Source organism: Thunnus maccoyii, chromosome 5 (genome assembly GCF_910596095.1).
Source record: "Thunnus maccoyii chromosome 5, fThuMac1.1, whole genome shotgun sequence".
Lineage (NCBI taxonomy): Eukaryota > Metazoa > Chordata > Actinopteri > Scombriformes > Scombridae > Thunnus > Thunnus maccoyii.
In genome coordinates this window covers 14416992-14441634 of record NC_056537.1, presented here as the reverse complement: position 1 = coordinate 14441634, position 24643 = coordinate 14416992, and the positions used below count along the sequence as shown (strand labels likewise).

Sequence of the window (24643 nt, the reverse complement as noted above, 5' to 3'; positions counted from 1 at the left end):
ACCTGATGTTCTCATTGCAAGGGGATTACACTGCTCCAAAGGATATGACTGTTTAGTTTTACAGTGGAGCTCTTAAGACCTCTATTTCACACTATAGACCCAGGCATGTACAATTATCAGGGCAAATAAAGGCTAAACACCATCTGAACCAGTTGTTTGATGAGTACAGTCAAGCAAAGTCATGATGAAGTAGCACATTTTGTTGTAACTTATTTAACAATTTTAATGTGCACTAATTGGCATGAGGATTTCTGATAAAGAAAACTTACACTTTGGCTAATATCTGTCTACCAACACTTTGATGATGAATAAAGATGAAGAAACTCCACAGACTCAAGTTGGTTCGTACTTGAATATATGTGATTTATTACAAACCGGAATCTGATATCAGATATGCCTTTTGGCACAGTGTACACATGGATACAGTCACCAAAAACTTTATTTGTTCTTGTAGAGTATCTTAGATCACGCCACCTGGGAGGGGAGAAATATGCGGAACTCTTAACTCTGGGTCAGAGTGAATTAGTGTCCAATTCAAAATAATGAGGATAGCTTTGTTACCCATCCAAGGCCACCTTATCTCCTATCCTGGCGCCCTGAACATAAAACATCTTGCGTGAGAGACCATTAAAGGCCAGAGAGGCCCTGTAGATTAAATCATCATGGCATGACATTTATTAGAACATTCCTTTATGAACATAAATTGAACATCTTCTCTCCCACAATCTCAGACCTTCTACATTTTGTTTTAGCCTTTATATGAGAGATTGTCTATTACGGCACTATTTCCATGGTATACTGTAAATTTGTCCTGGCTTGTCTAGGAAACTGATGACTCATAAACATATATATACTGCAGCTGTAGGTTTGTTGGCTGATGGTTTAGGAGGCAACATTTTCCTCATAGATTGATGCTTACCATCATAGTGACATTAAAACTTGCAGTTTTCTGTTTTTCCTGCAAACACATGTCATTGAACAGTGTATACTCAGCAAATAATATATTATAGTTATGGTTATATCTCTAGTCTCTATTCTATTTTTAGTTATTCTATTTATTTTTTTCATATTTTAGTCTATTTACTTATTGTATATAATTTAGACTTTAATCGTTTTTTATTTTTTTTTTTTAATTTTGTTTCTTTTACCTACCTCATTGTTTTTGTATTTTGATGTAGGCTATGTCAAGTGGCTGTTGTAACACTTTGATTTCCCTTTGGAATAAATAAAGTATCTATCTATCTATCTATCTATCTATCTATCTATCTATCTATCTATCTATCTATCTATCTATATAATGGTTTCTATGGAAATCAGTCAAGACTACATTGTTTACAGCAAATGCTGCATTCAGGTTCGCTACTTAAAAATCGGAAATTCAAATTGTTGTCTCCGTCCGTCACACTACTGTCTCAGCTTGGAGACACATGGGAAGCAATGGCAAGTTCATTTTGTAAACATACTTCACAGTGTATCAGAGTTATCATACCAAGACGACTTCGTGCTGTCTCACAGGGCTGTAGGCAGGTCGCATTGTTACCATCCAGACGCGCCCACTATAAAGTGCCTTCAAGTTACATCCAGATTTTGTTTCTAAAAAGCATAACTGTCAACATTTCGACAATCTAGTAACGCGAGAAACAGTGTCAATCAGTAGTAACAGTACAAAAGACGTCCATTCTCGATATCTTTGCCAATGTGATAAAAATCAGCCCCGTTACTAAGCATAAAGTTTAGCTAAATGAAATATAAAATATAATGTTGTGTTACTTTGAACTGGCAGTTGTTTATGTCGTGTTCTGATTGGTCGAACGGTGGAGGAGGCGGGACGAACGTTATATACTGCCGCTCCGTTCACGTCCGTTGAAGTCCGTTCAAGTTCATATCGGGTAAAGCGCTTCTCACAGGTACCGCTACTCCTCTAAAGCAAGTCAGACTGAGTCACGCTCGGTCACTTAAGGATTTTGACAAAACTGACAGTTAAGCGGGCTTTTATCTATAGTGCTGGTAAAAGTAAGTATACTACATGTCTGTATTATTCGACCTTACACTGTACATGCGATCATGTTATCAGGTCCTCACTGAAAGCGTGTTATAATGGAGGCACAGTCAGTTATTACGCAGCATGCAGCAGTAACGTTTCAGCGCAGATCAGGTGTTATAGAAGCAAATGTAAACACCCCAAATTAATATATATATATAATTAAGTGTGTAGTTATCGGCTGGGTCTACATTTTTATAAAAGTAAAAACTGTTTTTACGTTGTCATGACCTCTGTCAAACTAATCAAGTTAGACATAAACATCTAGTCAAAGTCATAACCTCTCACTCAAGACTTAGTAGCTAGTTACTCAAGTGAGAGTAAAAGAACTTTTGACCATTTGGTATTTTCTCCAGCAATGATTCTGCTCTTTTTTGTGAGGGGGATTTTCCTGGGATGGTCTCTGTTTACAGTAGTTATGGCTGGTAATCAGGGTGGGAAATAAGCACCAGCTACCAGTCAAATACTGGTAAAATATGACAGTGGCTGGTAGATATCAGACACAAAATAATGATTTGCTATTGAGTGGCTAGTGAATTTGAACATTTATCTGTCAGTGGCTGGTTTAAAAAGTTAATTTCCCACCTTTGTGGTATTGCCATAATTAAATAGTTCTCACAAGTACATGTCAGAAGACCACCAAATATTTTGTTGGATGCTAAACTTCACATGTCTAAACCCTTCTCACTAAAGTGACCTGATTCTGAACCCTTATTTAGGTTATTTACAGAAGTGACAAAAAGCCACAGCTAGTTTCTCTAATGGTTAAACTGCACGTATGCACATATGAGTGTGGTTTGTTGACAGATTTTGTTTTGTTTGAAGCCCAAATGTTGCTAACCAAAATGACTTTTCAGACACAGAATGGCTGCACTGCGTCGTCTGAAGCAGTGCCACTCCGCGGGCATCACTATCTCTCAACTTCACACAAGCAGCCGTGTCTTTGCCAAACAGCATTACAAAATGCTAGTGCTTGGAGGAGGGAGTGGGGGAATTGCAATGGCTGCTCGAATGAAGAGGATGATGGGAGCTGAGAGCGTGGCTGTTGTGGAGCCCAGTGAGGCAAGGATCCAGTAGTTTATGATCACTATTTGCAATGCCTCTTTTATCTGGACAATGATACAAATTGTAATTTATGAAAATTGGTGGCTTTCATTCATTAAATGGAATTAATGCATTATATTTATAAGTTTTCACTCCATCATATATATATATATATAACAGTATTTTCTGTCATACAAAGCTGGTGTTTAACAACTTTTTTAATTTTTCTTTTTGTAGATGCACTACTATCAGCCGATATGGACCCTGGTTGGTGCTGGTGCGAAAACTGTCGGCTCATCAGGTCGGCCAACAGCAAATGTTATGCCATCAGGGGTGAAGTGGGTGAAATCTAAAGTTCAGGAAATAAATCCAGATACAAATACTGTCCGCACAGATGATGGCACTGAAGTATGTTTGCTTTAGGAAACTCTTGTATAACAGAGTGTATATTTAAGTTATAAACCTGCTTAATAATGTGCCATCTACTGGCTTGGAATTGAGTGTCAATTTGTAAATGAAATAGATAATTTTTAAATGATATGATGATTTGAAATGTGCATCTAACCCTACTTAAACTTTATTTCACATTACAGATCTCTTATGAGTATTTGATTGTGGCTCTTGGTTTACAACTCCATTATGAGAAGGTGACGTAATGCTTTGTCTGTAAAACTCTACTTCTACCTAGTAACCTTTTGCTCTTGTATATGAACTCAGTTACATACAAGGAAACTTACACTTGTCTGATATGTAGATAAAAGGACTACCACAGGGGTTTGAACATCCAAATATTGGGTCAAACTACTCAGTTCAAACTGTGGAGAAAACATGGAAGGCACTGCAGAACTTCAAAGAAGGCAACGCTGTGTTCTCTTTCCCAAATACTCCTGTGAAATGTGCTGGAGCACCTCAGAAGATCATGTACCTCTCAGATGCTTTTCTCAGAAAGGTACTTGAATGTTTCACTGTAATGAACTAGTACATTCTTGAACTAGTAGGTTTTGTTTTCCAAATTTAATGAAGATATTTTATATGTTCCTATTTAAGACAGGAAAAAGGGCAAAGGCCAATTTAATCTACAACACATCCCTACCTGTACTCTTTGGGATCAAGAGATACGCTGACTCTCTTTGGGACATTGTGAAACAACGCGACCTACAAGTGAACCTTAGACATAACCTGATTGAAGTGCGGGCAGACAAGAAAGAAGCTGTGTTTGAAAATCTTGATAAACCAGGCGAAACCAAGGTGTTTGAGGTAATGGTTTTAGTGTACTTCCACTATAACTTTCACCTATAGTATTGTGCTGCTTTGTTCAGTGGACAACTTACGTATTGTACCATTTGCGATGTAATCTCCTTCCCCTTTAAATGTTGAAAATATGTAGTTTTTGTCTGTAATGCCTCAACAACTTAATGCACTATACATTTTGTCTCTTTGCACCTAAATATATGCCAGATCAATGAAAGATATTCCAGTGAATAACTGTTAAACTTTTCTGTTTTTTATCTTTAGTATGAAATGCTTCATGTCACACCACCAATGGGACCTAATTTGGTGGTAAAAGGCAGCCCACTGTCTGATGAGGCTGGCTGGTTGGATGTAAACAAAGACAACCTACAGCATAAGAAGTATCCAAACGTGTTTGGGATAGGAGACTGTACCAACCTGCCCACAGCTAAAACGGCTGCTGCTGTCGGTAAGTGATAATGTGTCAACAGTATGAACTTTGCATCAACGCAATACTGGAAAGCACTCTTGCTGGATATGATTCATATGGTTTTGTCTCGTAATAATGGCTTTTTCTTTATGTAATTTGAAATGCATCAATGCAATCTTCAGTAACTGTTTTGCACAATAACCACAATATTGTGAAATAATTTACACCAGATTATAAAATCATACACCATACCCCACTAGACCTGCATTGTAGGGATACTTCTTGGTAGTATTTAACAGGTTGTGTAGTTTCCTCAGTTACCTTTGTGTTTTATTTGATTGACCTGTTTACACATGGTGTAAACCCTGTGTGCTTTGCTAATTTAAATTTCCCGTATTTGTGCCTGTCTGTTAACTGGAGAAAATGATGGGAAGTTCCTGGCAACTTGGCATCATTGATGATGACATCCAGTAATAAAGCAGTGCTTATCACTTTCACTTCCTGCACAACTGTAAAGCTGATATAAGTCATAAGTCATGCTGAATGTGTCTGTGACTGCTGTTATTTTGGGGGGTGGGGGTTTTCAAACAATGCCATTTTTAGCCATACTAGTGGCTGTAGGGTTGACCGTGTCAGTCCATCCGTCTCTCATTAAGTCAACTTTGATCCAGGGGGAAATATCTGAACAATTATTGGCTGTATTGCTATGAAATGTGGCACACATGTTCATGATCCCTAGAGGATAAATCCTAATGACTTTGCTGATCCACTGATTTTTTTATTACTTTTTATTAATATAGCACTACCAGCATGTCAAAATTTCCATTTGTTCAAAGCTTTAATTCATACATACCCCAAAAATAACTGAAAACCTGTCAGTCTCAATTGTAATTTGAGCTTAAGGCAGTGTTTTAACATGTTAGTCGTAGTATGCTCACATGTTAACCATATACATGTTAATATTTTAGTTTAAGCATGTTAACATGCTAACACAGAATGCCATGTTTGCATTAAAGTGAAACAATGTCACTTTTAAATAGTCTTACTTTAAAGGTGCAGTGTGTAGAATTTAGTGACATCTAGCGGAACGGACTTGGCAGAAATGGAATATAATATATGTTTTGACAGTAGCCCATAACGGACAAACCAAACACCGGCTCTAGAGAGGGACTTTTGTGTTTCATGAGTTTCACGGCTCCTCTAAGTTCTCCTACACACTTGGAAAGTTGGTTGCAATCTGCAACCTCACCACTAGATGCCACTAAATCCTACACACTGGTCCTTAAAGCTCACAAGTGTAGCTGAGGCTGATTAAGGTTGTGCCAGCTGTACATTTGGCTCCAGATTAGCACACTGTCTTTCCTTTATGTTCTCTCATGTGAGCCACTAGTGTTGTACTTTTTGACAAGTGCTGATTTAACAAACCTCTCCTAATTAAAATATTAAAAAAAATGCTTCATGCTTTATAAAGACAAAGTTCACTTTGTCTTTTTAACAGACATGTTGAATATCTTCCCCTTGATTCAGGAGGAGATTATGTCCAGAAGCACACATTTTACATGGATTTTATGGAATTGATTCCACCGAAAGTCTGATAACTTCCTACCATACAGAGGCCAGACACTTTTGATTAGGTGAAAGCATGATGGGGTGGCATGGTGATACAGTAGTTAGCACTGTTGCCTCACAGCAAGAGGGTCTTCAGTTCAAATCCTCAGACCAACTGAGGCCTTTGTGTGTTAAGTCAGCATGTTTGCCCTGTTCATGCCTGTGAGGTGGCAACTCTAAATTGCTCCTGTATGAGTGTCAATGTCTGTGTGTCAACTCAGTGATAGACTGATGACCTGTTTAACGTGTGTCCTAGCTCTTGCCCAATGCATGTTTGGATAGGCTATATCTGATGAAGATTAAACAGACATGATCGTAAACTAATAAATATTCCAGCAGTAAGGTAGACCGTTTTTTGGGTGTTTTCTCAATTTTATTCATGTCTGGATAGGCTCCAAACCCCTGCAACCTGGAACAGGGTAAAGGTGTCAGTATGGTTCAACCAAGGTGCTTGTCAGATGGTCAAACTGTGTCTGACACCACTGCCCCCCTGCCCAACCACCACACACACACACCTTTCTAGTTTCAGAAATGGGGGGCTGCATCCAACTACATTTGTAACTTTCAGAAAGCTGACAATCACACCCAATCCACGCAGGGACTGGCCAGGTGTTTGGGGGTTACAGAATAGGCAGCATTTGATATTCTCTCTCAAGCTCTGTTTTTTCATTCTTCGCACAATTACACCTGTCACTTTTTGTGTGTACAAACGAGTGCAACCCTAGGAAGGCTATAGGAGAGATGGTTGGAAAAAAGTGCTCTAATCCCCATATAAATGAATATTGCGTCTCACCCCTTTCTATGACAGCAGGTTTTCCATCTGGCCAGACGATGTGTCGTACAAACTAGTTTGTTTTTGCGTAACCCTGCCTTAAGCAGGCTAATAAAATGGATGGATGGATGGTTAAAACCTTTGTTTTCACTAGATTTGCCCTATTAATGGTCACATTTTAAGAATAGCAATGTCCATTTTTCATCCATCCAACAATTTTTCTTTTGTGTGTAATGGACTTTGCAACTCTACAACTTATAGTTGTGTTAATAAAAAGAGAACGTAAACAGTTATAGAAGGAATGTAATATTTGTTTTCTCATTTTTAGCTGCACAGTCTGCTATCTTAAACAGAACCATCAGCAAAATTCTGAAAAATGAGAAGCCTGATAAGAAGGTAAGTGGCCATGAAAAGTAAACTATGATTCATCTTTTAAAGAGTAACTTAACACCAGGCTTAAAAACAATGTTTCACTGCCCTCTCCGGAATCACCTGAACTGTACATCTCTGCAGCAAGGTGAGAAGTTAAACCACTGGATATCTGCAAAAACAAGATTTTCAGGGGGTGTTAAGTTACTCTTTAAGGAATGTGATCTCTTGTGTTTGAAATACCATGAAAACTATGCAAATACATAATCAGTAATCTTCTTACTTATAGTATGATGGCTACACCTCATGTCCATTGGTTACAAGCTACAACACAGTCATTCTGGCAGAGTTTGACTACAATGGACAACCACTGGAAACATTCCCCATCAACCAAGCCAAGGAAAGAAGAATAATGTACTACATGAAAGCTGATGTGATGCCTCACCTCTATTGGCATGGTCTTCTCACGTATGTATATTGACAACATGATAATGGTTGGTAGTAATTAATTGTTCCACATCCCTCGTTTTATTAATTTCTCTTTATTTTTCTTTGGTCAGGGGCCTATGGGGTGGACCAGGACCATACAGGAAACTCCTACATCTCGGAATGAAATGAAACCTCACCATCAGTTTGCATGTTAAGAGTTAAATTTCCTAAATCTTTCATAATCTCTAAAAGAGTAGGAGCACAAAGTGGGTACTACATTGGTTATATGATCAGAGCATGGATCAAGTGGCGCTTTTGATGTTACCGTAGAATAAAAAGACTCCTTGTAATTATAAAGGGTTGCTTAAAGTGCAGAATCTGCTGAGAATTAACACTCAAGTCTTGCTGCTTTCCTCAAACCCATTATTCACCCAGCAATGAGGATTTTATGGGAGCCTAGAACGAAATTTTGCTGGAGATTACTCCATGTGCCAGTATATTTTTAGAAGCCAGTAGATTTCATAAACAACACACAGCCAAGTTGGAGTTAGTTGGACTCTTGCAATGTTTACTCAGCTTCTCTGCAGGGTGTACAGTCCATGTTGCCCACATTAATCCAATTAACTGACCCAAAATTGCTATAAAAAAATTGTGACCGCTTTGCCTTTTATGTGCTAATTGAAGTATAAATGAGCAAAGCAAAATGTTGATATACACTTCTGTTTTGGTATGATTACGATTGATTGTTTTTGCAGGATGTTGAGGATTTGTGCTACCAGAAGGCTTGTATGAATAGTTATTTTGGGGAATGACTGACCATTCAATTTACCATGAGTGCTTTTTCTTAAATGTGAAAATCAATGTCAGGGATAGTTTTGTACGGAATGATTGTATTTTTTTATATCAATGATTAACATCTCGATGATAGTCGGTGCTAACATTATTGTTGCCTTTTATTCAAAAAAATGACTGTACACTTATAAATATTCTGTTATTATGCTACTGAGGTCAAACTGACATTGCTGATGACAAATATATGATCATAAATATATTTTCAATATAGTTTTTAAACTTGTTGCATTTACTAGTGTACATATTGTCTTATTTTTGCTGCAATGTGTGTGTCTTGTGTACTTTCCTGTAGTCCATGATTAATATCACTGTCATTCTGCAATTTGAGTAGAGCCCTTGCTGCACAAGAGTCCACATGGTTAGTGTTCAAATATGAAACTTTTACAATCTACTAAAATGGTCGTGACTATCTGACCATGTTTATTGGACCATAAAGCTGAAGCAGAAAGGAAGTTTGGGATGCAAATGTAAATTGATTCTAATCTTGGAGCATTGTTCTGATGTTTTTTCACATTTCAGCCATGTTTACTATATAATTATTATATTATTTCACTTTACATGCCAACCATTTCTCATAGTTTTACCATTGTACTGAGATTGATCAGTGCCTTTGTCCTACCTTCCAGGACAAGACTCTGATTAAATGATTTATTCATGCAAAAATGTTGGCAATAGTCTGTTACCAGTTTGCATATTGAACATGCTGATAAGTTTTAATTTAGGCTCTCATAATTCAACACCCATCTATTCATAACAAAATTGAGTGTGCTGATTGATAGTTATTACTACCTTCCAGTCAGCCAACACCTCACCTCAGTGTGGTATGACTGTCAACCTGCAGTCTGAAACTTGCTTGGTTTATTGAATTATTGGTTGTCAAAGTTTTCATGGTGATGCAGCTGAAAGTACAGTGTTTTCAAGTATCTTCATTATTGGTGTGAAGCAGCTAACAGCCAGGACTTGATCCCAGCTTGCTTAGCAAGAAGATCAAGTTTATTCTTTCAAACCATTTGCTTGTTTGTATTGCTTAAACTTAATAAGAGCACTGCTGCTCAGCAATCTCACAGAGCTTTTCACAAGGGCTTGAAACTCTTTCAGCTGCTTTTGTCTAAAAACTAAGCTGGGGGAAAGTTTATTGTTGTGATGCATTGTTATTCTCAAGTTTTAGTTTCTGCAAGCTAAATTTAACACTGTTGTGTTGTTGAAACAGTGGGTGCAGAAACGCATTCAAAACTCTTAAAACTTGGGACATGTTTTAGGCAAAGACTGGCAAAAAAAAAAGTTGCCAAACACCACGGTTCTTTAATATGTGAGAGTGGCTAAAGAAATAAAGAAAATGCCCACATTTTAACACATAGATCACCGTGCAGCAGTTTGAACATGAATGTTTCCTGTAGTCACACAACAATACCAGCAGGGAAAAGTGTGATAGTGAGCGTCAGTCCAGCTGCGCGCTCACACTATAGCCATTTTCCTGTTGACTCCGCTCTCCGCCACGTTGGATCCTCTACGTGTGTGTGTGTGTGTGTCGCATTCTCCTCCTGCGCACCACCAGCGTTATGTTTGTGATGAGGCGGGAAATGGCGTCCACACAGACATGGTTGATCCGTGACTAGCTACCGAGCGACAGACACAGCTGGCAGCACCGAGCACGGCCCGACCTCTATCGGTGGCCGTCACGGTCGCGGCCGAGAGCTGACAACGCTGCGGCAAGTTTCGAAGAGCTTCCTTGATATAGTCGGTGAGTAACGAACAACGTCAACATGTAAACAAAAAAAAAAAGGTTTGTCCCCCCGGATAGCCCGTCCGCTGCTAACTAGCGGCTAACGTTAGCCAGCGAAGGGGGCGTAGTCTAATGGCTGGAAATAGTTATGGAAGTGAACAAAATGACGCGCTAGCCAGAGCATAGCAAGCAGATATGTTGCTATTGTTTATGGGTGAAATGGCGACCAGTTTACATGTCAAACATAGACGTGGTAACGGGTACACATGTGAGATATGCTGTGGGAGCTGAAGTGAAAAATGTCACGGCCTTCGTGTGTTGTTAGCCTGGAAGCTAACTGTAGCTTCTAACGTCAGCAACGGAACCAACTGACGGCATCTGGTTTCCGTTGAGATTAATACTAATTGATAGCAGATAAAATAAGGCGACAAGTGTCAGCTGTGGTCGCATAGACGGATAGTCTCGTCCGACCATGTGTGGGACACTAGTATCAAACCACTGGTGGATGTACGTTGGGTTTTTAATTAAGATAGCTGAATATCAGCAGCTGGCTAACGTTAGCGATAGCTGACGTCGTTGGTGTTAATACAGCCTGTATGATGTTACATAACGACAGTCAGCGGTGCTGTTATGTTATCAGATATGATTTAGAAACCTTTAAGTTAGCTGCAACATAACATTAAGTGACTAAACATACACATAGACGGCGTTTACACGAAACACCAGCTTAAATTAAACATATTAAAGGCTTCGACTTTCCGATTTAACTGCATGTTTATCCCATACACCGCCCACTCCATTGACATACATTGGATGACAGAACATAAGCTCTTAACTTTGTTTATAATCTTGTTAAGTGACCGTGACAACTAAAGATGAAACAGGAGTTGATCTTAACTGATCAGCTGATCCTCACATTCAGGCGGTAAAACTAGCTGCTCGCCTTTCTGTGCTAATTTCATTGAATTGATTGAGACAGTGTTGATATCACTGTGATCACAATGTGAGAGACTGTTGTCATCAGCTGCATTGCTTAACCCTGTTATCTTGTTTCCCTGTTGCCCACAGCTTGATATCTTTAAAGAAGTATTACATTATATTTAAAAAAAAAAAAAAATCCATAAATCATAATCACACAAGACCAGATTGCTAAAAGATTGCTCTCGGGCTATAAAGACGCTGACAACATCTATAAATATAATTTCTCGTCAATAGAGGCAGAATCAGGAACTGAAAAGTTGAAAACATAAATAGATGATAACATGATGACAGAAAATGGGAACTTCTGTCTTTGCAGTGTTGAAGTCAATGGAGTAGCTCAAACCAAAAGGTGTCAAATTTACGCCAAGTGTAATTTCAATCTGTAAAATGTCCTGCTCAGTACAAAATATCTTGGTCACGATACTTAGTAATCAAATTTGAATGATCCTTATTAAAAAAATCTTTGTTTATGTTTTGTGTTTATGTAAGATATATACATTATTGGTCCATTTTTTGTTATCAGATTTGAGAAACACTCTAATAAAAACACCGGTATCAGACTAGTTGGGCTGTACTCAAGAGATGTTCAGCTACAAACATAATCATTTCAGTAATTTCTGTGCATACTGCAACTGTTTGCCATTAAATATTGTAAAAGAAATGAAGATTAAGACAATTACATTTTAAGATTTAATTAGTTGACACCTTCAGACACAGGCAGTGCAGTAAAGAAGCTCCCACACCAACACAATCAATCCACACTTAATGCTTTGTGTCAAACCAGTGAAATGACACTAAATACTCATGCAAAGCTTGCCGTGTTGAACTTCTGTTTTCTGTCTGTAAATGATAAATTGTGTGGATATTTCCACATCAGTGAATTTGACAAGCCAGCCTTAAAGTCTTCTGTCACTTGATGAGTCTCATCACCAGCGCAGACACAAATGTGAATGATCACTAGGTGGTGCACTGCAGGAGAGAAGTCCTTAGGTGTAAATCGCATTTTTCCTTGATGTTGTCATAGCATATTTCTAATTAAGCAGTTTAATTGGTTTGTCCCACTTATTAAATAAACCAACCAAACTTTTCCAAAACATCTATTTGAGTTACCAATGATATATTATTGCAAAAGAACATATTTCATCCATTAAAGACAAATTGTGTTCAAGTTACATGATAAATGAGTCGCTACATTCACAATTCCCAATGTACTGCACAGGACTGGGTATCAAACTTCATTACTTTTTGGTACGGATGGCAAGTTGTCAAAAAAACTGTCACGAACCAACACCTGCGATCTTGTGGTCAGATTTGAGGAATGTATTGTTTTCATTATTATATAAAACTTTCTACACTTCTTTTTTTTTTCTTCCCTCGTCAGCTTCTTCTATGTGACGTTGGAGCATGATGAGGCTGAGAGTGCGTAAAGCTCCTCAGCAGCCGAACGTAGGCCGTCGAACCCACCCGTCCCAGGCCAAACGGAAACACTGTGAAGTGGAACCATCCCCGGTGAGAGGTCGAGGCAAAATGCAGAAGAATGAAACAGGCCTGCTCTCCACTATTAAGAAATTCATCCGTGGAAATGCTGTCAAGGTGGGCTTCAGGATTCACGGCTGCTGTTTCACTATTTTATTTTGCTTTATTTAGCTGCTTTAACATAATAATGCACTACAGGTGCACATACACTTATTTTCTTCAGCAGTGCCTTAGCTGCATTTTGTTCTGTTAATGTGAAAAGGAGTCTTGTACATAACAGCAAATAGTGTTTAAGAGACTTAACATAAAGTCTCAACACAGCCAATATGGTTTCCTACTGGCTTTTTATTCAGTTTCTGTTAACATCCTCTATTTTAATTCTGACAGCTGATATAAATGTAAAGAAAAATAGCCAACTGTGAAACCACATACTGTATGTTTATTTGATGAACACCAAAAAGTAGTTTAACTCATGAGCATTTCTCTAAAAAGCATACCTTATCACCACTTAGGAAATTATTCTGCTTTCTCTGTAGCCCCTTCCAGACATGCACCTCTGTATGTAAATGTCTTGGCAATTTAACTTTTTGGTCTGAATAAGAGGATGTGGAACCAAAAAAAATGAATAATAAGTCACTTGATGTACTCATGACTGCAATCTTATTAGGTCAAATGTTCGTAACATTTCCGTAACACTTCAACATGACACAATTCAGAATTAACTGCCATCACATTAACGTAAAGGCTGCAGCGGCACAAGGTAAAACATGCACAGAGAGAAATTAAACACGTCTCGTTACCTTTCCTCTAGAAATTTTTCACTCAATTATCATCTACTATGTACAGAAGAAAATTAAAGTGGTTGTTATTTAGTGTGGTGATATATGGCAGGTCGTTGACTGTTAAAGTCGGCATCATCTCAATCACTTCTTTTGTCCACTAATATACATGCTTTTTAATTCAGGACATGTCACTGATACTCAGATATTTTGTTACTTTGGAAGATGTGTTTCAAGTCCATCCATTCAGTTCATGTTTTCACAAATTGAAGGGTTTTGCAAAATTTCTAAAATGAATATGTCCTTTTAAATGTGGACTGGTGTCATGATTTAATTTCTGTTATGAAAATATGCCTCTATAGGATTTTACTCATTTTACAAGACTACTAATTCTATTTATCATCATAATAATTTGCAAATTTTCAGATTTTAAAAGAACAAAAACCTACTGAAAAGCTTCAATGATGTGTGTAACCTTGAGTGTCTCTTTATCTGTGTTTTTATTTTCATCAGGTGGAGCAGGATATCCCTGCCAAGAGAAGTCGTATTGATTGTAATTCTGAAAGCGATCTTATTACTTCAACACCACAGACTAGAGGCCTTTCCAACAAAACAGTCTCCAGAGTTTGCCGGAAAACTCCAAATAAAGGTACATCTTAACCAATATGAAGTGTTGTAAAAGAAATGTCTCATCTCATAAAGGAAAACTTCTGCCTTTTCCAGGTTACATATTTATTTTTAAATCAATACTGATGACATTAGTGACCAGGAAATTATATGTGTGTCTGTGTGAGTATATTTCTGTTTGCTCTTTGTAGATGTTTTCTTTATAAGTTTTATTATTAACGAGTCGTTGTCCTCTCTTAGACACAATGACATGCAACAGTAAACCCATGAAACCAAACGGTAAACTAGAGGCTCCCGTCGAGGCAGCGAGCAGCCCACCACGCACCACCCTGCTTGGAACCATCTTCTCTCCAGTCTTCAACTTTTTCTCACCAGCAACTAAAACTGGTAAAACAAACAAAAAAAAGATACTTTGATATTTGACATCTAAAATGGATAATTTAGGATTGATTTAAATCATTGGTTAAGCATCATGTAGGTTGTTTTAGAGGCAACCTTTGATATGTGACTAAAAGTATTTGTAATCCGTCTTTTCAGCCACTCCTGGCTCAGACTCTCCCGGCCAAGCAATGGAGGCAGAGGAAATCATGAAGCAGCTGGACATTGAGCAGGCGGAAGAAATGCCAAGCAGCACTCTTACATCCACAGAGGGCATCACTCCATGTCACACTGCCCCAGTCTTACCACAGAGGCTTCAGATAGGCTCTGATACAACCATAGAAGAAGGGGAGATTGTCACTGAAACTGACATGCCCCCGTTAACAGGTACGACCGGTCTAACCTGAAACCTCATTTCATTCTGTAAACAATGTGATAATTTCTTTGTTGACAGAAGTATAAGCAAGGACAGATTATGTAACTGTTAGTTCAGGTATTTGTTTTTTTTTTTTCAGTGCAAGCAATTCAGATCTGAGCCAAAAACTTACTGTAAACAACTTACAGCATTTGTTTTAACCTGCTTGGGTGTCCAGATGGGTTATTTTATTAGGATATTCAAATAAAACAAATATTTTTTGGGGACAAGCAGATTTATGAGCGTCACAGACTTGTTAGAAACCTACACCTATCCCAGTTTTTACAGCATAACAGCAAAACTATCAACATATTTGTTTCCAGATTCTCTGCTTAATAATGAATAATTCCTCCAAACGATAATGTTTCTTTTCCTTCTTTCTGTCTCCATCAGCTCCCGGTAGTATGCCAGATGGCAGTTACCCGCACACGTTACCTTCAGCCCCTCCAGAGACTTCATACGATGAGGACTGGGAAGTTTTTGATCCGTAAGTAGATCGAACTTCTAACGATAAGAGCAAATTTACTGATGAGCTGTTAAGTAAAATAACAAGAGCATAAATAGATACTGAGATGAATAACTGAACAGCACATCTTCAGGGCAAAAAGTTTTGTTGCTTGTTGTTACAGTGCTGCAAATTTGACAACACACACTGCTTGTGATCAGAAGTGTTATCCGACTCCACTTGAAATCACATCCAAGGTGACATTGTGTGTTGGCGTGTGAACAGGGCTTGCTGCAATTTGAAACTTTCAACCACTAGATGGCAGCAAAAGCACAATGTTCAGCCTGTGTATTACATGTGACTCCATGTTTACACCACTGCTGTATTTCACTGGACCTAACACTGTTTTTACTGATTGACACTGACAAGACTCACAGCATATAGTACATCTTTAGATCTTTACAGGATGCTGTAGGATTAAAAAGGGATTTTCTGTTCATTAAACAGTGAAAACATGCAAATTATACATACTTATCAGTCACTCTTCAGCAAGAAGCACCAACACTTTGTTTGTTTAGTGTCTTTGTTTAGTTTCTTTCTTAAATGAGATTATTTTTATGGCTTCTCTGCTTTAAGGTACTTCTTCATCAAGCACGTGCCTCCGCTGACAGAAGAGCAGTTAACACGCAAACCAGCGTTACCTTTAAAAACACGCAGCACGCCAGAGTTTTCCCTCGTCTTGGATCTGGTGAGCAATGAAACATCTCTTGTGTTGTATCTTATATTGTAAAGTAAATTTTCATGTTGATTTTCCTCTTCTTCTGTTTTCAGGATGAAACTCTGGTTCACTGTAGTTTGAATGAGCTAGAAGATGCCGCTCTGACATTCCCTGTACTCTTTCAGGATGTAATTTACCAGGTACTAATTGTTAATTATCATTATCTCATTGAAATGTCTCCTCTTGTTGTTGCTGTGATTAAATTTCTCCTGTTTGTTTGTTTAATCTTAAGGTTTATGTTCGGTTGAGGCCCTTTTTCCGAGAGTTTCTTGAGCGCATGTCTCAAATGTATGAGGTAAGATGTTCATTTCCATGTGAGTGTTTATATCTTGACCTGTTGTCAGTTTATATATTACTCATCTATTGCTATCCTATAATATTTCAGATTATCCTCTTCACGGCTTCGAAGAAAGTGTACGCCGACAAGTTGCTCAACATCCTGGATCCCAAAAAACAGTTGGTCAGGTCAGTGAAAACATGAGACTCTGAGGAAGCTTTTATAACAAATGACAAGTTTATTGCAGTGTGCCTGTGGGATGGTATGTGTGCAGTGAGTTAGACGTACTGATAAGGATGAAATAGGTGAAAGGAGTCATGTCGATCAGTAGCCTTATTTAACACTCAGCCTGTAACCTGTACTGTATGAAGATTTTCCAAGCGACGAAGGGCTCTGGCTCGACTCTGCCCTCCTTTTTTAATTCATCTCACTGATAAATGGTGAATGTCAATACACCACCTCCGCTACTTAACAACATGCCGCCCAAATTTCCTGCATGCTTTGTGGCATTTTGTGTAATGGATGCAGAGTTTGTTCTTTAGTGGGTTAGAAACAGTTAATTTGATAATTTGATATAAATTCCTCCTTCCACACCCATCATTTCTGATCCGGTCCACCGCACCTCATACTTATTTATTTTGTTAAGATCTTCAGCCACAGATACAGTATGTAAAATGGTCTGGTTGGACGCAGCAGTAACTTCCTCTTCCCTCTTGTGATGGGAATGATCAAGAGGAAGAACCCGCTTTGCTAATGAATAGCAAACATTCACTATTTATCTGCTTGCGTAGGCCGCTTTGAACATTTTTCCTGTCAGTATGTTTGTACTTGAATTTCTGGTCACTTAACATATTTTGTTGTGCAACTGCACTTTAACATTTAAAGCAAAAATCTGTTATGTCACAGGCACAGGTAATAACATAAATGATGACTGAATTTCAGTTAGCAGCTTCAGTTTCAGGGTCCTGGTATTGTGCTGCTTCATCAGGACTTACGTGGACGCTATTGTTAATGTTGTTAGTAATACCTGTGCTTTTCCTGCTTTAAGTCAAAAATGTTTATTGTGTTTTTATTCCACTATATTCATTGAATCACTGAACCTGTGGGTGGGGATTTAACCAGGCAACTTTCCACACTTCCCTTTCTGTAAGGCTGTGTTCAGACAGATTGTTGATGTGTTCATCAACGCTGTGGAAATAAAAACAAAAAGCAGCCCCCTCATTCATTTGAATGCAGCCGTTGTGTAGGCACAGGTACCAACACAGTGGGCAATTAAATGCAGGAACATCCACAAAAAAAGATGAAACAGGCTCAACTTTTGCTGCAATACAAAGCAACATCTGGCAAGATGATGCGGTGGCCAATGAGATGCTTTCAAAAAACATTCCTGCCAGATAACTTTGTACAGAGACTGAATTTCTACCATTTTTCTTGAGATCATCACAACAAAAGATAAAATAATTGCTGTTGTGATAACTTTCCAGAATTGTAAATTCCTTCTATGTAATAGTATAATGGTGTTCAGGGTTTTGGCACCTTCACACTCAAGGATTTGTCACTCAAACTAGACACCGGTGCTTAAAGCAGCACTTTTTTTAGTTTAGTTTTGTTTTTACACTCACTAAGGCTTATTAGTTTTGCCAGTTAATTTAGGTTTGTAGTTGCTTTGTGGTTTTAATTGTCAGGGGTATATCTCATGAACTTGAGAAGATGTTTTAATTGAGGAACATTCGTTCCTTCTGTATTTTTCAGACACAGGCTATTTCGGGAGCACTGTGTGTGTGTTCAAGGAAACTATATTAAAGACCTCAACATTCTCGGACGGGATCTTTCCAAGACGATAATAATTGACAACTCACCCCAAGCCTTTGCCTACCAGGTAAAACATAAATTCAAAAGTAAACCTCAAGCGTTTATATTAATGTTGCTGTGTTGCGGTGATGCTCATCAAAGCTTTTTGTGTCGTTTTCAGCTTTCCAATGGAATCCCAATCGAGAGCTGGTTTGTGGACAGAAATGACAATGAGCTTCTAAAGCTTGTTCCTTTCCTCGAGAAGCTCGTGGAGCTGGTAGGTATTTTAACTGAAAACGTTTGCCTCTTGACACAGAATCACAAAGTCGGTTTTTGGGCAGCTCTGAAATAATTCTACCTTTTCTGTCTCTTTCTTTTTTTTAATCACAGAATGAAGATGTCAGGCCGCACATCCGAGAGCGGTTTCGTTTGCACGACCTCTTGCCTCCAGATTGAGGATCTCATGTTCTTTCAGTTCAAGATGGTATCAAAATTGGAAAAATACTGACCCCCCCAGAAGGATATATTCAATGGATCTCTCTTTGCAAACATTGCCATTATTATTATTGTTATTATTGTTATTATTTTTTTAAATCATGCAAAAAATTTGAAAGCTACGTTTGAGTGAAAAGCCCTGGATGTTTTTATGCATACACGCTCAAACTAGACTCAGAACAAACAGAGCTGCTCGCTGCAGCAGGGTCTTCACTCTTTGCTCGCTTCTTCTAAGTGCGACCTTGAAGACGGCCTCCTGGAAGGTATTTTGTCTTTTAACAACAATTTTGGATTGACAAAACTGAATGTCATGCAGTGTTGGATGATATGGACCTTGTTGGCTTCAGCCTGACCTCGAACGACCAGTCAAACCTGTATAATATTCACTCTATTTACTTGTAAATATATGTACATAATGTTTTTTTTTTTCTTTTTTCTCTTTGAGGTTTTTAAGTCATTTTATTTTCAGATTTTAGTATGTATTCTTTTGATTCAGTTGCTTTTATAAAAACCAACAAAATGTTAGTGTGTTCTGTTTGAAGTTGCTGATAAACAGCTGCTTTTCTGTTGTATGCCTGCATTATTCCTGTGATGCTTTACTCCATTACATGCAGTTGTCTGTAATAAGGTGCGGTTTTAAAAATGTATCTTTGGGAGGAAAATGTTTCTAAAACGATATTTTAAAGCTCTGTAATGTAAGCTAGAATAGGGTCTCAGCTGAATACAAAAGCCATAATGGCCGAATAATAATTTTGGAGATTTGTATTTGAGAGTCCATTTCGACACCTTGATCGTCCTCTTTGATGAGGGGCGGGGCGGGGGTTTCAGGCATCTTGCACTTTGACATCCAGCCCTTTGTAAGTTGATGTAAAATCTTGTCACTTTTCTACACAGGTGTGTATCACCTTGGTTTGTTATGTGGGGGTAAAAAAAAAAAAAAAAAAAGAAAGGAAAAAAAGAAATTGTAGCACCAGCAAATTGCCAACATGTTTGCTTTGAAATCTTGTTTTCCAAGACGTCTTATATGTGGGATCTTTATGATGTAGGAGTCACAAGTTTTATTGACTATTGAATGATCACTCCTGTTGTATTCAGTGTTACTCAATGGTTTCCTTGAAAATAAATACATTTTATACGACTCAAAGTTTCCTGCTAATAATTTAAATACATCATCTTGGATATTTTATGTGTTTTTTTTTATAGATTTAATGGTGAAAATTCATGGTAATATTGGTCACTGGTGGTTTGTAACATCTAGTTTAAACAATGTAGTACACACACATACAAGAGAAACCTCTCAGAGGATTTAATGTAGTACAACAGAGGTAATCAAGCGAATATTACACTATAATAGACAGCTGATGTATTTTCCTACTTTAAAGTTTCTCTGTGTTTCATTACCCTCCATTACACAATTTATTATTATTTATTGTTGGTTTCTTTTATAAGTATCTCCGAAAAGCTGTAACATATTTTAAGGTAAAGGGTCTCAAATACAGATTAAAAATGAACTCTCCCTATATAATTTTTTTATCAAAGATTTTCTGAAATAATCTGTGAACATCCAGTGAGTCTTATAATCAAGTTGCTGTCAAAACCTATAAAGATTAACAGTGAGAACAACTGCATATTAGTGGATCTCCCTGAGAGGTTTCACTGAGATCTGAGTATTGAGGGATCCACCAGTAACATCCTTTATATAAGTGTTTTTATCTTAAGGATCAGCAGAAGCATTTTCACTGATAGACGACACAGAGGTTCCACTTAATCACTGGAGAGTTTTCTCTTGTTGGGACGAGCCAAAGATTCTTCCATGTTTGTGAGTCTAGAGAAGCATTTTAACCTTTTTATTTTTTGTTTGGGTCCTAAGTTTCTTTTCAAATTGAAACATTACATATGATGGGAGAAAAAAGTTATGTTAGGTTAAATTAAGTTAATGTTGCTTTACAGTGTCTCTGGTAATACTGAGTCACTCTTCTCATTTGCATCTGAGTGCAAACTGAATAATTTCAAAGTACTTTTTGTTCCTGCCTCATTTTGGAGAACAAAATTCTTTCATGATGTACCAGCAGAGTGAATACTGTATATATAGTTTTATTTATAGTAGCTACACTTTAAAACCATGACAAACACATAATATAGAGGACTGCAACATCCTTCATGAAACTCATTACCTTTGGAGACCCAGTTAAAAAAAAAAAAACATCCTGGATGAATTGCTGTGTCAGAGCCTTCAGTGTGTCTGTGATGGTTGCACTGATATATTAAATAGACAGATGGAGAAACATATAAAACCGTAACCACACACATAACTGTAAAATACACTGAATACTTTAAAAACACTGAGATGATTTAGATATTTTAAAGTACCAAAGTAATGATTGCCTGTAGTGTTGAAAGTTGAGTAAAAACACGCTGTTTCCTAATAAAGTAACTGAATATGTAATTATTATTACTCCAAATTAGCTATTTAACTCTCATCCTACCAACACATTTAACATACAAGGACTACTGACTGGGGACCCCAAGAATGAACTACTGTAAGAAACAACCATCATAGTAAATGTTAACTTATTTCTTCTCAAAACATTATTAGTTAAGTAATTAAAGTCTTCTGAAAACCCCCCAGATTATTATTATTAAAGTTTAGGAAAGTTACAGTTAATTTGCATATTGTGTAAAATGAAAATATATACTTTTCTTAAATACAAATTGCAGCTTTTAGCCCAAGTATGATCTTTCTACAAAGTCTTCAAAATGACTGACAGAGTGCCCCTACTCCCCCTGATAGTGTGTGATACTTTAAATTAGGACCCATAGCAAACATGAACTCAATACATAGTTCCATCTATTAAAACTGCAGAGGCAGAACTGGGTGCTTTTGATTGGGGTCCCCCAGGACCCAAGTACATTGGTATTTTTAAAAGTTGGTAGGATTAAAGTTAAAGGTAAAATCAGTTTAATTATTTTACAGTTTGACTTGTATTACACAAAACTGTTTCCTGGAACAGTACAGCTGCATATTTTGCCATTTTTTATGAACATTATAAGTGGGACTGAATAATAATCCTATAGTAAGTCAGTATGTAAACAAAGGCACATGTGGCTCAACTGCCTCTTTCATGTGCACCGCTGCAATCTCGGATTAAGACTTTGAGGAGTAAAATACATTTGAGAAGATATGAATGCGTCTATTTAACGCCTCTCTAATGTAAAAACCCACAACATACAGTACACTGATGTCAGTGACTGTAATAAACCAGATTTTATTTATCTGATGTATTTACCTCTTTCATGTTTTCTGTGTTTTTAAGCAGGACATTTCCTAATACTGTAATATTACCAATTGTAAGTGCTGCCACTTTGGAATATTATTTTTGTCTCAGCTGCTGTAGACTTTTTTTTTTTTTTTTTTACCTTGTTTTGTGATCTTGAATAAGCTAATAATACTGTAATGTGACTACCTTAAAATCAATTGAAAATAATTCAAATACTTTAGTTTGACTCGTTGCACTCTTCAGCTGTTTGGCTCCTTATTAAAAAGAAGCCAGATCAAAAGAAATTAATGGCATTGAAACCTTCAGATATCCAGCCACAGGTGGCATATTTTATTGTTATGTACACAATCAGAGTTTTTATTCAGATATGCAACTTATGTCCTGATCAGATAACCTGCTGATGTCTTAATCCTTTTGTTCTTTCAAGAAATAGGTCATTACCTGATTGTAGGCGCGCACTGAATTGCTCCTCCCAGAGGTCATGTGACTCCAAATACAAAGGGGGCCAGTCTTTCCACCTTCATCAGACTTATCTAACAGTGTTCATTAAAAAAAAAAAAAAATCACACTGTTGATAGCGTAAAGATAAGATGTGGGGATAATTAACTGTGTATTTAGACTAAATCCACCCAGTGCGGCGCCCCCCTGCCCTTATCTATTGGCTGCTGGTGGGGGTGGAGGTTGAGGCTCATAAACCATCAAGCCTTGCTGGTGTGTTATCCTGGGGGCTTACTTGTATAAAAGGTGCTGACAGGTGCTCTCACCCCATGATAACATTAGGTTGATCAACTCAAGTATCAAGGATGTGGATGTTGTTCTTCTTGAGTGCTGTGCTGGGGGCGTTGGGGTCAGTGACACAGCCCACCAGAGCAGCTCAGCAGCTTCAGACCCTTCACTGCCCGCCCTGTGAGCAGATACATTGTTCCTCCCGGCGGGCGCTGAAGCTCCAGTGCAAAGGTGGTGTCACGACAGGTGTCTGTGGCTGCTGCCCTGTATGTGCCAAAACAGAGGGGGAGACCTGTGGAGGGATGTGGGACTATCTGGGGAACTGTGACGAGGGGCTGGTGTGTGTTTACGAGGACGCAGCAAATGACAAACCAGACGCAGAGCGCAAAGGGATCTGCAGAGCAGGTGAGCTTCTCAAATCAATTCAAAAAAAGTCTGAATTTTGCATCAAATAACAGTCAATAATATAGACTCAAAATGCGAGTTCGGAGCCCTGATATAAGTCATCAGAGGTGGAAGAAGTGTTCATATCCTTTACTTACAAAGAAATAGCAATACTCAATATGAAAATACTCATTACAAGTACAAGTCCTGCAGTCAAAATGTGTTTCAAATAAAAGTACATACGTATTGTGAGAGAAAAGTACTTTAAGCATCAAAAGATCCGAAACTACACATGTGAAATAAATATACTGGGGTAAAAAGTACAACATTTCCCTCCATAAAATTGAAATAAACACATCTTATAATTGAAAACAGTACTTAGTTATATGGTGCCAATGTAGTAAATTTTGTTTATGAGCTGTGAGAACTGATAGTGTGTCAAGGCTTCCTTTGATTCAAAGGGTTTCTGCTGTGAGTTAAGCCATAATTACACCTCTTATCTCTATGGTGAAAAGACTTGTCACTGTTATTGATACAGTATCAGTTGTAGTATGAGATTAGAGAATTTTATGTTTTGTTGCTGCTCAGGAAAAAAATGTAAATAATACATTTAACATATATTCAATACCAATATATCAATATGTAAAATGCACTTCTTTTGGACTGTCATTCAGTGTTAAAATGTGTTTTGTGCAGTGATTGAACCCCTGGATCCAGAGAGCTGTCAGCCAGAGTGCACCAAGGAATACTGTCAGGCCAACCCCTCTGAAATCTGCTCTGCCAGGTGACTGAATGAAAATGTCCTCGATAAAACCTTCTTAGTGTCTTTTCATGCTGCATTTTTAACAGGAATCTGAATTTTCTGATCTGTAGGTTTGTGTCTCTGGAGAAGAAAACGTGCCAGGGCTCCTGCCAGCACACCTCCTGTTCAAGCTGTTTGCTGCTGAGGCCTCCATCGTGCCCTCAGACCTGCGCCTCCTCGGATTCTGCCTGTCTACGCCGCTTTGGGAAATGTGTGCACAATCACCTGTCAGCACCTCCAAGTCCTGTGTGCAACCAAAACCTGAAGGTAAGAGGGGCTTTAGAAAAGTATTTCTAAAGTATTTACTATACTGTACTGCCTCAAATGCTTCATCCATTAATCTGTCACTGTGTCTTTTTCTCTTTAGAGTCATCCTGAGGGGCATTATGTGTGTTTGGTCCCGGACTGTCCGAACTCCACGAAGTGATTCCTTGTGAGAAGAAAACCCAGAGGAAATGTTAAATAGGTCATGTAGGAAAATGGAGAAAGGCAGCTATCACTTAACTTTGTGCA

General features: G+C 38.0%; 3 protein-coding genes across 4 annotated transcripts; all 3 read left to right on the top strand.

Moving 5' to 3' along the window:
• Window positions 1-1861: 1861 nt before the first annotated feature.
• On the top strand, window positions 1862-8986 carry sqor (sulfide quinone oxidoreductase). Of its 2 annotated transcripts, none has more exons than XM_042411989.1 (10): window positions 1862-2013; window positions 2899-3103; window positions 3323-3493; window positions 3679-3732; window positions 3840-4034; window positions 4133-4342; window positions 4601-4784; window positions 7454-7521; window positions 7784-7962; window positions 8055-8986. In XM_042411989.1, the coding sequence occupies exons 2-10, from the start codon at window positions 2906-2908 to the stop codon at window positions 8110-8112; spliced, it is 1317 nt and encodes a 438-aa protein (XP_042267923.1). In that variant the 5' UTR covers window positions 1862-2013; window positions 2899-2905; the 3' UTR covers window positions 8113-8986. The 2 variants fall into 2 exon arrangements, with proteins under 2 accessions (XP_042267923.1, XP_042267924.1); XM_042411990.1 differs by having other exon boundaries at window positions 1882-1907.
• A 1216-nt stretch (window positions 8987-10202) lies between these two features.
• On the top strand, window positions 10203-20078 carry ctdspl2a (CTD (carboxy-terminal domain, RNA polymerase II, polypeptide A) small phosphatase like 2a). Its single transcript, XM_042411988.1, has 13 exons — window positions 10203-10516; window positions 12861-13072; window positions 14248-14383; window positions 14602-14748; window positions 14899-15126; window positions 15548-15641; window positions 16236-16347; window positions 16431-16517; window positions 16610-16672; window positions 16763-16842; window positions 18407-18533; window positions 18627-18722; window positions 18836-20078. Exons 2-13 carry the CDS (start codon window positions 12884-12886, stop codon window positions 18899-18901), a joined length of 1425 nt encoding a protein of 474 aa, XP_042267922.1. The 5' UTR covers window positions 10203-10516; window positions 12861-12883; the 3' UTR covers window positions 18902-20078.
• A 2943-nt stretch (window positions 20079-23021) lies between these two features.
• Window positions 23022-24643, top strand: si:ch73-330k17.3 (IGFBP domain-containing protein). Its single transcript, XM_042411725.1, has 4 exons — window positions 23022-23349; window positions 24025-24112; window positions 24202-24397; window positions 24498-24643. Exons 1-4 carry the CDS (start codon window positions 23022-23024, stop codon window positions 24555-24557), a joined length of 672 nt encoding a protein of 223 aa, XP_042267659.1. The 3' UTR covers window positions 24558-24643.